This window comes from Empidonax traillii, unplaced genomic scaffold (assembly GCF_003031625.1).
Source record: "Empidonax traillii isolate 1590-97213 ecotype Southwest subspecies unplaced genomic scaffold, ASM303162v1 scaffold11:size2795301, whole genome shotgun sequence".
Lineage (NCBI taxonomy): Eukaryota > Metazoa > Chordata > Aves > Passeriformes > Tyrannidae > Empidonax > Empidonax traillii.
Window position 1 is genome coordinate 887525 of NW_020955204.1, and position 12985 is coordinate 900509.

Consider the following 12985-nt stretch of genomic DNA (forward strand, 5'->3'; position numbering starts at 1 on the left):
GCTGTACAGTTTAGCTAAACCAACTCAACATCACATTTTAGTCAAACGTGGACATACTGAACGGAACCAAGGCCTCAAAGCAAAGTGCAAAGTAGGGTGAGAGGTTATGAATTTCTAGGAACCAATTATCTTGCCTAACAAGAAACGTTTGCTGGAAGAGTTCAGTAACATAGTTACAGAAACAGAAATTTGGCTCAAGTCAGTCCTTTTAACACCATAGGGAAAAATCAGCTCCTCAAAATAAATAAACAGCACTCCAAAACTTATTTTATCAGAATAACTTAAAGTTTTTATTAGTATAACTAATAGATGAAGTGGAAGAGCAGGAAGTTAGAGATTGTAGTTGTCAAAATTCACAATGAATAAACAGGAAAAAAACTTCTAGATATAGGTCAAGACTGCTCAACCCAATAAGAGACACAGAATGTAGAGTCAGGGGCACACTATATAAATCAGTTGGGTTAACTTAGGAAAGATAGGCATTGAATTTGCAATGATGGAAACCATGAAAAATAAGATCATCAGAGAGGAAAGCTATAAGAAGCATCTGGGGTTATAAAGACACAAAAATTTCAGGTTCAGGGATTTTCTGTGCAGCTGGACAACAATACTTCAAAAAGTAGTTCTCGCTTCACTTATACTGATAACTCCTTGTACCAAGGCTACATCAGAGACTTAATTGCATATGTGTAAAAGAGGGTCCTTACTCTTCTGTTCATGCTGAACTGGAACACACATTCCTTCTTTATAGTGCTGTTCCTCAGATGGCACCTACGCTGCTCACAGCAGCTCAGCACAGAGATGCCAGAGTTTATTATACAAGCATTGCATTACACAGCACAGACATACACTTGAAGCCAACAGCGTGGGGAGAAGTATGGTTCACTGAGAAGGGGTGAAAATAATGCTTTCCTCAGTGCAAGCACTTTCACAACTCAGGGAAGGTTGAGAGCCAACAATGGGCTGAAAGCAGATGTGGGCTTCACAGAGACTCCTCTTACAACCCCTTTGTAGAAAGTCACAGTATAAGGAACCAAGACAAAACAAGAATTTCATATCCTTTCCCTACCTCTCTCTCTCTTTCAGCATCTCAGAAATATCATAAAACATACTAGTTAATGAAACCAAGGCTTCCTAGACATTCTACTGGATGATTGCCTATTCATATGTAGCGTGCAGATCATCTCTCAAGACTTGTCACAAATGAGAGAAGAGAGAGACCAATTTTATTTGATGTAAGAAACATGGAGCATTCAGAATCCCAGACCAGGTTACACAACTTAGAATTAATTTTCTTCCAGGGAACTTCCCCACAATTCGGAATACTAATTATTCAGGCCCATATTGGAACTTAAAAAGTCTTAATTGAAAAAATTCATTTCAGTTGGATTGAATAAAAATGCTGTCATAGGGATGGGAAACTTGCCAAAAGACTGCAAAGCAAATAGTAATAATAATTACCAGTTGAATTTTGGATAATTGCTTAGCAGAATTCAACAATAATCACTGCTTATTTAAATGTTTTACTCAACTGGGACAAGAAGCAAAGGACATATTAATTTAATTTGCTAATGACACAACCAGTGAAGTACTTTCAAAAGACGCAAAATGGACAGAAAACATTAGAAAACAAACAGAAACAAAAACGTACATCTAGAGATATACGTCTGGAATATGAAATTGGAAAAAAAAAAAAAAAAAAGAAAATTAGGAAGAGCTGGTGTATGTTCAGTTGAAATGGAAATGTAATACTGGAGGGAAAAACCAAACCCCAAACCAGATTAGATAAGAAGGATTTCCAGTGTACTACATTTAATTTCACAAACTGCATTGACAGAATGGTATGAACTTAATCCAGGGAGAGAGTAGCTGAGGACTTCATCACTGACCCAGTTCTATAAATGAGTACTGTAATGCATTTTAGATCTACGCAATGCAGATGTTTTAACTTACAATGCTAGTAGATATACCTCACCATCTCTAAAATGTAATCCTTCACTTATTTCTCCCCAGCTTCAGAAACCCTTTGTCCTGATACTCCAGAGTTATCAATGGTTCCAGACAGAGCTATGCTGATAAATCATAAACAGCAAGAGCTGTAGCTCTAGGGCAAAGGAATTGTGAAGTGAATAAGGTTGAAGATCAATCATTTCAGCCAAGGCTATTTCACTGAAGAATGAGTTTCCAAAGAACACTTTATTAAAATTCACAGCTTAATTATCTTTAGGACATACTATAAGACCCTACTGACTCATAAAAAATTTCCTAAAATAATATGGTATAAAAATCTGATTTAGTTTTAATAACAAAAGGGAAAGGAAAGAAGATTCTGACATTTGCTGAGATCATCACGATATTGTTCTGTGCATCTCACCAAACACAGATTGGCTAAACTAAAAATGGACATAGTGCAACAGCTTACAAGGGAGGGAATAAAAAAAGACATAGGAATTTAATATAAAGAGTTACATGTGGAAGCATTAGAATGACACTAGTGAAAGAAGGGGTTTTATAACCCCAGGAAAGTAATCTTGTCAGTAAAATGCATTAAAATAACATCTTTCTAGCATCTTTCAAAAATTAGATTGGAGAACAGTGGTCCATTTAGCTCTTCTCAATCTCCAGGTTACGTGAATTACACGGATGGGATATTTCTTTATTTTTTGTTAGGAATCTAACCTTCCCGGCAAACTCAAGAAAAGCTAGTCAGAGAGACACCACTCTCCTCATTTCACGACAGAGCTTATGTGCTTGGTTGTGCTAAGCCTCCCTTTCCACATGCTCCGGAGGCAGTTAGGCTTCCATTTTCCTAATTCAAGTGTGCAGAAGCAAAGAGGTAGCCATCACACCATGTGATAAATGTGAAAGAAACATAGTAATTTTATAAGAAGACTATTTCAGTATGAGCAGTAACAGTACTTTTTGTCTGAAGGGGAGGCAAGTCTGCAAAAAGGCTTCACAACCAATACAGTCCAACATTACTTTCTGATGCAGTTTTATGTTTTGGTGCTATATCTAAGGTAACAAACAACAGCTATTTTTGCTGGAAGCAGTTTTAAATTGGGGGGGCGAGGGCAGTGCAAGGAGAGAAAAAAGAGAAAAGCTGTTGAAAAGCACAAAGAAAGCTGAGGCTCTAGAAAAAAAGTGCCAATGGTTCTGACTGAGCTTTCTGTTCACTTCTCAATACATCAGGCCTGGAACAAGTTTCTCAGTGCAAAATTTCTCTAATTGGCTGGAAAGCATTTAAGGAAAAATCTTTTTAATTAAAAACAGAGAACCAACAAGACATGAAAGCCATGGGGGTTGGGAGAGGCATATGTTGACCTTATGAAGCTTCACAGCAGAACTCTGCAGGCGCTGGTTAAACTGAGAAAGCACAGTTTTAATTAAAGAGTCCTGAGGAACAGACAATTCAAAAGAGCAGGTCAGCTAGATTCCAAGAGGTCAATTTAAGCGTAAGCAGAGGCAAAACAAGACTTCTGGCCATTCTGCCTTCCTCTGGGAGAAATCTGTTGCTAACTGATCATTATGCTCTGTGCTTCTCAGTACAAACACTAGCAATCCTCTAACCACCTCAGTGGGTGTTGCATATCATTGTACATGTTAAAGGAGGGCACAAAGGGTTATAGAGAATGGGGTTACATCAGGCTGGCATCTGGTCACTAGCAGGGTTCCACAAGGCTCCATCCTCAGTCCAGTTCTCTTCAACACCTTCATTAATGACCTGGACGCAGGACTCAAAGGAATACTAAGTAAATTTGCTGACAACACTAAAATGGGAGGAGTTGCCGACTCCCGCAAGGGCAGAGAAGCCCCGCGGAGAGACCTCAGCAAATTAGAGATGGGAAATCACCAGCCATATGAAGTTTAACAGGGGCAAGTGCTGGATTCCACACCTGGGATGGGGCAACCCCGATAGTGTGTATAGACTAGGGAATGAGATGCTGGAGAGCAGAACTGTGGCATCAGGCAAAGCATCAACAGCCGGTCAAGGGAGGGCACTGTCCTGCTCTGCTCTGCACTGGTACAGCCTCACCTTGAATAGTGCGTGCAGTTTTGGGCACCACAATAGAAAAACAACATTAAGCTACCAGAGAGCATCCAAAGGAGGGTCATGAGGATGGTGAAGGGGAAGCCTTATGAGGAGCAGCTGAGGTCACACCTAGTTTGTTCAGCCTTGAGAAGGGAAGAGTGAGGAGAGACCTCATTACAGTCTACACCTTCCTCATGAGGGGAGGAAGAGGAGCAGGCACTGATCTCTTCATCCTCTTGACCAGTGACAGGACTTGAGGAAACAGTACAAAGCTGAGTCAGGGGAAGTTTATGTTGGATATCAGGACAAGGTTTTTCACCTAGAGGGTGGTTGGGCACTGGAACAGGTTCCCCAGAGAAGTGGTCACAGCACCAAGCCTGGCTGAGTTCAAGAAGTGCTTGGACAACACTGTCAGGCACGTGGTGTGATTCTTGAGGTGTCCTGTTCAGGGCCAGGAGTTGGACTTGATGATCCTGATGGGTCCTTTCCAACTGAGCATAAACTATGATTCTATAAAAAGAAATTTTGTGAAGTTTTTTCACAAAGAAACCTCAGTTTCTTGACACTGAATCATGTTCATCTGTTTGTCAAATATGTGTTTCCTTCTAGTCCTGGTATCACATTCCAAGTGCATGGAATCCCAGATACACTTATGCATACTTGAAAATAGAACTCTGCATCTTGCTAAGCTTCTAAAACCAGTGGAAAATCCTGTAAAATAGATCCAGCATATCACCAAACAGAAATCCTCTTAAGAAAAAAAAAACAAACCCAAAACAAGCCAACAAAAAAACCCCAAACAAACAAACAAACAAACAAAAAACCAACAAACTTCTCTTTACTTTTTGAAGTGTTACTATCACATTTGGTGAAGCTAGTAATTGTTCCCTGCTATTCAGAGACAAAAAGAAAAACAAATCTAATCTCCAAACAAAGAGAATTATAAAGGGCAGTGTAACTAGAACCCATTAAGTAGCAGAGCTAACATAGAAAAATGTCACCTAAAAGCTGCTACATCTCTCCATGAAGAACTACCTTCCAGTAATTTAAAAGGATAAGGAATTAAGTAGAAAAATAACATCTACGGTAATTTTCCAAGAGAAACAGTAACATTAGTGCATTTCAATTACTACATACATGGTTCTGCACATACATGGATTCTTACATTTAGGTATTGCTTGTGTTCAGACATATTTCTCTCTTATTGGCCCTTGGAGAACTCCTGGCTAGACGCATCTGCTTGGGTGAATGACATGCACATTCCAAGTCAAGGCATGGTTATTTCAAGGCTGACAGACAAAACAGTAAATTTCCCTGCATCAAGGAGGAGTATCTAGCAGCCAGATTAAGAAATCACTTGACTTATTTGTGAGATTTTGTCTACTTTTCTAAAATCCCAAGTAAACACTCAGAAGTGGAAAAGTGAGGGTTCTGTTTGTTTCGGGGTTTATGAACCTGTATAAGCTTGGAAATTGCATCATATTACATGCTTATTATTCTCCCCTGCTTCCCTCCAGCCAGGATACAAGCTTTGATGCAAGTTATTTATTATGTTGACCTATATCACCACAGGCAGTTTAGCAGGGATACCCTCCACAGATGGAGAAAACTAAGAAAAAGCCACCACTCGCTCCCCTTAAAACATGAAATTCAAATCTGGAATGAAATTTAAAGTAAATTTAAAGGGAAAAACAGCAGTAAGGAGAAACTAAAACCAAGAACTGACAGCAAGTTCTCTAAAGTGACACATTTCTGACTCTAGTAAATGTAAAAGAAAATCTATATAAATGTATAAATATACAGTTAAACATGCCATATTTGCTTGGACTAAAAAGTGAAGCTACTGGACTCTAAGGTCAGAAAAATACACGCTGAACTCTTTTAAGGTCCCAACCAGAGCATAGTAACATCGACCTGAGCTTTTCTTCCTGTCCTCACCCTTTCTCTTCTAAGTACCGTGGCAATTACATTTTCTTCCACAGCCTTTTTCATACTTACATAAAACTACTAAAAGAGAAGGGAGATATTATGTAGCTAAAACTTTTCAGGCCTTTGCAACAAATCCAGGTGCCCTTCATCTGGCTGAAGACAGATGCTAGGTAAATGATGCGTGATGAAAACATGCACTGAAAGTACTGCAGTGGTACCTTCCATCAAATAGTTTCTTCTCAATTTGTCAATACAGTTTACCACCAACAGTCGCGGTTTTGATGGATGACTTTTAACTAGCATCTCTAACTCTCCTATAGAAATATGTTCTAGGAGTCTACACTTTCTGTTTCCTGACCTGATCTCAAATCACATATGTCCTCACTTCATGCTTGTTAAATTAGGATTATACAATTAGCCCGAAATCTTTAAAATATTATCTCTGAACTAAAGGAAACAATTTATAACATAACAAAGTACCTATCACTGGGAAGAAGGTGTTACAGACAGCATAGTAAGTTACTTCAGTAGTTAATTACAGATTTTGTCATGTTGAACTATGATTGTTTAATTTCCAAAGACTTAAATGGCAGATGTCAAAAAAGTCTTTATTCACAGTCTTGCAAACTCTGTTCATCATAAAGAGAAGTGCTGTAAAGCCTAGCCAGAAGATGAGGTTTTATCTATATTTAAGAGATAGTTCTAGTCTTTCCTGCAAGAAGAAATGAGGCTGAATAGTCTGCAAAAAAGTGAGGTTTATAGTAAAAGAAACCCCATCAACATTCGTATTTATACAGCAACTTTTAGTGTATTTGCTTAAAATACTAAATTAAAAAGTAAAGCAAAACATAATTTTAGTTGCATGTAGTTACATGAGTTTGTTTTGAACTCTGGCCAGTTCTGTAATACCTAATATACAGAGTGCAGTATAAGAATAGCTAGACATGATAGTACAGTGCTGAATAGTTGTTTTGGCATGGAGCTTTTTCCTTGTGGGTAGGGTTGTGGAAGAGGTCACACAGTTGTCAGTGGTCCCCCTTCCACAGCCATCAGGATTTTGCACCATCATCTGGGAGCTGTGGCAGGACTAGTTCAGGCACAGCTCAGGGGGTAGCATTCACCACCCCACAGTCCAACACCACTGCAAACAACCTCCTGCAGGGCTCCTAAAACAAGCACTCAGTTACCCCAACTGCCTCATAATCTCAGCACCTCCTTCCTTCGTGCTCCACATACAATATTCTAACCATCTCTGGGTCCCATACACCAATCCCCAGCACATATTTTTTCCTATCCATCCCAATGCAGAGGCCCGTAGATGTCCTCCCTCTGATCTATTGATCTATTGCTGCTTGACATGCTGTTCTCTAACAGAAGTAGCACTGGCAACAAGGTGCTCCTACACTGTTTTATTCTGGGAGCATTTTTTAACCATTCCACAGGGAATTGTGATGGTGTCTACCTACTGTCAATGTTAGAACGTTAGAACATCAGAACACTGTGTGAAGTGTCAGTGTTTGTACTGCATTAATAGCCTAGCTAATGATTTTATTGTCAAGGTAACATGACAGCAGCAAAGGCTGGAATACTTGCCTCCATTTTTCCCCACTGTTCGGAAACACCTCCAGAAGGTACGAAGAAAAGATGCCCTGTTATGAGGGGTGGCTTGAACAAAGCTGAACTCACGGAACAAGATGTGTGTTCCTTGTCTCACGCTGTTAAAACTGTGGAGATAAAGTCAAAACAAGAACATTAGAAAGCTGAACCAACATGAATGTTCTGGGAACAGCTAGAACAGTAGCAAGAAAACCACTGGCCATTACATTTTGTGAAACCAGATCTCCAAAGCTTATACCCATCTGTTCTCTGGAGAAAAGACTATCTGCAAAAACCACACACTGGAGTTTAATTATAGGAATTAGAGTTTTGTGAAAATAAAATTCATTCTAAAGAATCCCAGCAAGGGGTGTCCAAGAGACACTTATTTGAAAACAATCCATTGGAAAAATGGATGGCCAAGAATAACTACTGTTTATCTGACCAGAAGATGCCCTTTCCTTTAGTACCATTTGAACTTCACTGCTATTCTCATTACAGTTTTCTGTAAAGCCACTAAAAAAAAAAAAATCCTCTTTAACAGAAGCCTCAAGATTTCATTTCTAGGTTACTGAGAGGTGACAGTATTGTATATATAAAACTTACTGCAGTTGTCATGAGAAGCTGACTGACACATTTCTAAACAACACTTTCCATTTATGCATTTTGAAAAGAGTAGCTGGTCCATGTCAATTCGACATTCACATTTTTGTATTTTAGAATAAATTTCTAAAATATGAGTTGTAAGCACTTTAGGCTAACTTATTACAGCAAACATTTGTCTTACAAAGGTTTCTCTGAAGTGCAAGAAGTTCTCCTTTGGGCATGGTAAAGCTCAAGATGCAAGAACAAAAGAAATGCAAATACAAACATTATATACCAAAAGGTATAATGACAGGGTTGCCTCAAAGATAGATTTTGCACATTCTGCTCTGCAGCATGCAAGTGGGACAAAGCTTTGAAACACTCCAGAGAGATCATTAAAAACATTCACTTGGGACAGCAGCTTAACTCTCCCGCATAGGAGAGAATTAATGCAAAGATACAAGTTTACTTTCATCACAGCATATCCTCTCCATAGGTAGCAACTCCACAACAGACAAAATCTGGTGGTCAGTGAACCCTCTCAGTTTGCAATTTTAAATCACCTCTTTAAATATAGATAGCTTAAATCACTTTATCCTTCATAGTACAGAAAAGGGTTTCAGACTTGAAAGAGAATTATACCAGACAGAGTTGAGCAAAATTTTAAGTCACATATCAACTGGGGCCATATGTGTGTTCCTATGCGTTTATGTGGGGAGAAGCCAATTCAATTTTTACAAAAGGAATCATAATTTCTCATTTTTAACGTTCTGGTTCTCAAACACATGCGAGCAAATGCAATTTTTTTGTCATGTGTTGAAAAGTAGTGCAGAACATAGTTTTTAGCCCACCTATCCAGAAGGAAATGCAACTCAAATAAAATAAATACCATCACCTTGTGATTAAGAAACACTCATGATTCTTGAATCATGGAATTAGGAGAACTCTTTCTGTAAATATCATGGACAAATACAGTATTTCGTATTCATGAAGCATTCTTCATGCACCACTGCTGTATGAACCATTGGCCCAAGAGATAAAATAAATAAATCATGTGCCAGATCAAAATATGCCAAAATTACATGACTATCACTGCAAGTAAAAAGTATTCATTACAAAGTGCTGTAGCTCACTGCCTTAGAGTCACTTCAGAGTAAGGGAAAGTAACTTGCCAAAGGTCCCACAAGATGCTTGTGAACAAAGCTGGAAATGGCATTTCAGATCTTCTCATCCCAAACCACAGCCTGTAAGATTTTTTTCATTTCTGATTGGCATTGTTTTGCTGATAATTTGACAGGCTGATGGAGAAAAGGATACAAATGAAAAAGAAGAAACTTGGTGTAATAGGAGAAGGCAGCTTTCAGAAAGATAACATACATAAGGGAGACATTTTAGAAGAGAAAGAAGATGAAGGCACAATGATACAATTACATGCACCAAATTATCCTGCTCAGAACAACTACAGAACATGTAAATTCTGGAAGCAGACCCTGGCAGAACTGTAATGGAAAGGTCTGGACTTGAAGCTAACATACTATTAATTCACAGCAGACAGCCCTACTATATTACTCCTTGTTTCTAATAAGTGAAAATTCAAGTCACTAATATTTTCAGCATGGGATGGCTCTAAACCTACCAGGCAGAAGGGTATGATATCATTTGTTGTTGCTTACTCAGTTAAAAGAGTGGGTGGATATGTTGGAACGTCAGCGCACCTGGAAGCGCTGACAGCCAAGTGCCGCCAGCTAGCTGAGTAAAAGAGGATTTTGTTGAACTAAACAATGGAAAGATTTTTCCCGAAAAGCTCAAGTCTGTAAGTATGGGAGTCAGAACTTGATCCCAGGTAAGATGCTACATTTCAGACACCCTACTTTATAAATTCCTTTTTACAAGCTGTAAAAGTTCAGCTCAAAGGAGCCAGCCTGTGACGGAGCTATCCAGCAAGCAGCCCAACAGCAAGTCAACAGATGTACTCTCAGGCAGGGTCAAGATCCCTACAAGGGACTGGAACAGCACACATTTTGAACAAAATACATGTTGAAATTCCTTTATCCTGGGTAGATGGGCAGTACCAAAATAACTTGGCCACCTTTTCTTTAACAGCTGCCCAGAGGTGAAGTTACTAACAATGTGGCAAGCTTACAGGTAAACACTTCTGGAAGAAAAAGAAATTATGACAACCTAAAGCCATTACAGGTATTCCAACAGCAGGTAGGGAGTATGACCAACACCTTACCTATGACTTTTCTATACATGAGAACAGATGTCTTCTCCAGTTCCTCTCACTGAACAATTGATACTGTTAGCAAAGTTAGGTGGTCAGAGTTTAACAGCACACTTGCAGGAGAAAGACTTACGAACAAACCAGGGTATCTCAACAAGTTATTACTTTGTCTTCAATCGTTTGGAAATGGGTTTCTGAACTCAGAAGCAGGGAAAATAATTTTTCACTTCTCTGGTTAACTTCTTTCCCCCCTTTAGGCATTTAGTGCAGCTATCTGCAAGAGATTCCTTCCAGAAGAAAGCTTTCAACAACTCTGCAAATCTCCAGGCCTCCTATTGCAAACCTAATGGTCGCTCCAGTCCTCTACATACCAGTAAATAGAGTAGGTAAATTAGAACATTAACAACAGTTACTAAGCATGTTATTTTATTTGTCGTGCTGAAACCAAGACTACAAATTGAACTGAATGTTCATTAGTTAGCCAGCAGTTTACTGTGAACACTCATACTTCACACAAGAATCGTTTCTCAAATGCATACTCCGTTAAAAAAACAGCTTTTCCCCTTCACTTGGGACAATATCCTGGAGATAGATGAGAGAAGAATAATGCAAGGTTCTCACTTGATGGGAAGTTTTAAAGAAATTTTTACAGTAGGGACTTCAAGATATTTACTTTCTCACTCCTTTCATTTATATGCCCCAAAGCAGCCAAACCACAGAACAGTCTCTTCTAATGCCACTTGCTGAGAAAGCTGCATCTCACAGCTTACCCAGACTATGCTTGTGGGATGGCACACGCACGTGAGAGGAAGAAAGAAGTTTTGGGAGAGGACTGGGATAAAACAGCCCCAGCTCTCAAATGGCTATGCTGGGAACTCTAGCACTCAGGTGCTGCTTTTCTGTACAGAGCTGCTTTCCTAAGGCTTTGTCTTTTGTGTAATTACATTTCGGCAACCTGCCAGAGTTCAGAAACTTTCAAGCACCCTTTTCAAACCTTTGGACTTCTAAATAGATTGTAAAAGTCCCAGGATGCTATGGTAACATCCCAATTGAAACCCACTACAGCAGTTAGCCTCTGCCTGCTGAACTCGAGCAAAGCCAAATACACACGATGCAGAGAGAGCCTCCAGACCTCAAGAAGGACAGAAGAGCTTGCCAGGACCCTGCTGTCCCCCTAGCAGGTGCCACCTTTGGTTACCATGCAAAGATCTGAATGAGCTTACAGGATCCCTCCTCTACTAAATGGAAAACAAGGAACAATGACCATTGTTCCTTAACTTATAGCATTACTGCTTGCATTTCCTATCAAGAGCATGAAGAAGGAAGAAAATCACCTTGAAGGCTTATTGCTGCTTCTTCAGCATGAACAATTTACACACACAACTTTCCTTCCCAATTACACAGGTGTCTAAGTCATTAGCACAGGGTTGAGCGTCTTAGGCAAAAATAAGGTAATCTCAAATGCAAAGTTGCCATCAGAAGCATCTCTAGACTGGCCAAAACATCTGTGGAGAGAAACAGCACAGGGGATCTGCTGTCAACATTATGTGCATCCAAGGGTTTGTTTTCTCTTGAAACAGGCTCTAGACTAGCCCTAGTCTGGTCCCACAGACTGAATGCTCATTTGCAGTAGGGACACATCTTCCAGTTTAGCTCCATCTGAAAGGAACCCAGGTCATGAGCCCCAAGACTGCTGCAGGGTGTGAAGCAAAGCACAGTAAGTGGGGATAATCAGGAGAATTAGGATTAGAAACTATGGTACAATGGGTAACAAAGAACTAGCTCTAGCAATAGAAAATACTGAAATACAAAAGGCTTTAAATCCCAGGTCATATCTGTTGTTAAATCACTCATCCACACAAAGCATCCCCAAATGACCAATCACATTTACCCCAAGGCTATGCTCTGAAATAGCAAAGTGAGGTTTACCTTGTCTGGAAGGAGCCCTGAGAGTGAACACTTAAAACTGTAGGCAGCACTGGGATAAAAAATAATTCACTGCTGTGCAGATTGAATTACTGCTGTATGAATATAGTTTAAGATCATTCTATTCTTCACCTATTGGTTTAAGTGTGCTACACTATTTGCAGTATTCTGATGAATCATTGGACTGTTTCTGTAGCTACCCCTCAGAAGGCAGCATAGGACCATTAGCATTCCTCATTTCAAAGCTGTTGTGTCAAGTGTTTTTTAAAATTCCACAGAAATTAGAGCTTGGGACAATGAATTTCCTCAAGGAAATTCATCTTCCTCTAATGAAATTATCAGTACTTTTTAGGCACTTCCTCCAAAATGCGTTAGGAGTGTTATGACAAAACAGACGCTAAAAGTTATTCCTGTTTTTTTAACAACCAGGCAGAGAGGAAATCATTAACACTCAAAATGTTGGCAAGACTGGGTGATGTAACACTGCAAACACAGAGACTGAATTTTTTGAGATCCTGTCTGTCTCACCCATTCAAGTTTATTTCCCCTGAAAGGTGTGGAAAGATAGAAAGGAGTGACACAAATTTTAATTATGTGTTTTCAGACTTTTTGGTATAGGCTCAGGAATCTCTGTATTCATAGCAGAGTTAATACAGGTGGTACAGAGATCATGCCATGTACTGGGATAAAGA

General features: G+C 39.4%; 1 protein-coding gene across 3 annotated transcripts in view; it reads right to left on the bottom strand.

Annotated features, from left to right (window-relative positions):
- Positions 1 to 12985, bottom strand: part of CUNH11orf49 (chromosome unknown C11orf49 homolog) — a 95900-nt gene that overhangs the window by 61684 nt on the left and 21231 nt on the right. For all 3 annotated transcript variants that reach the window (XR_003571547.1, XM_027886806.1, XM_027886793.1), the window contains exon 3: positions 7556 to 7686. Coding sequence is in view for 2 of the 3 variants with exons in the window: in XM_027886806.1 (XP_027742607.1) it covers positions 7556 to 7686 (131 nt within the window). In the remaining variant the exon portion in view is untranslated. The remainder of the gene's footprint in view (positions 1 to 7555; positions 7687 to 12985) is intronic.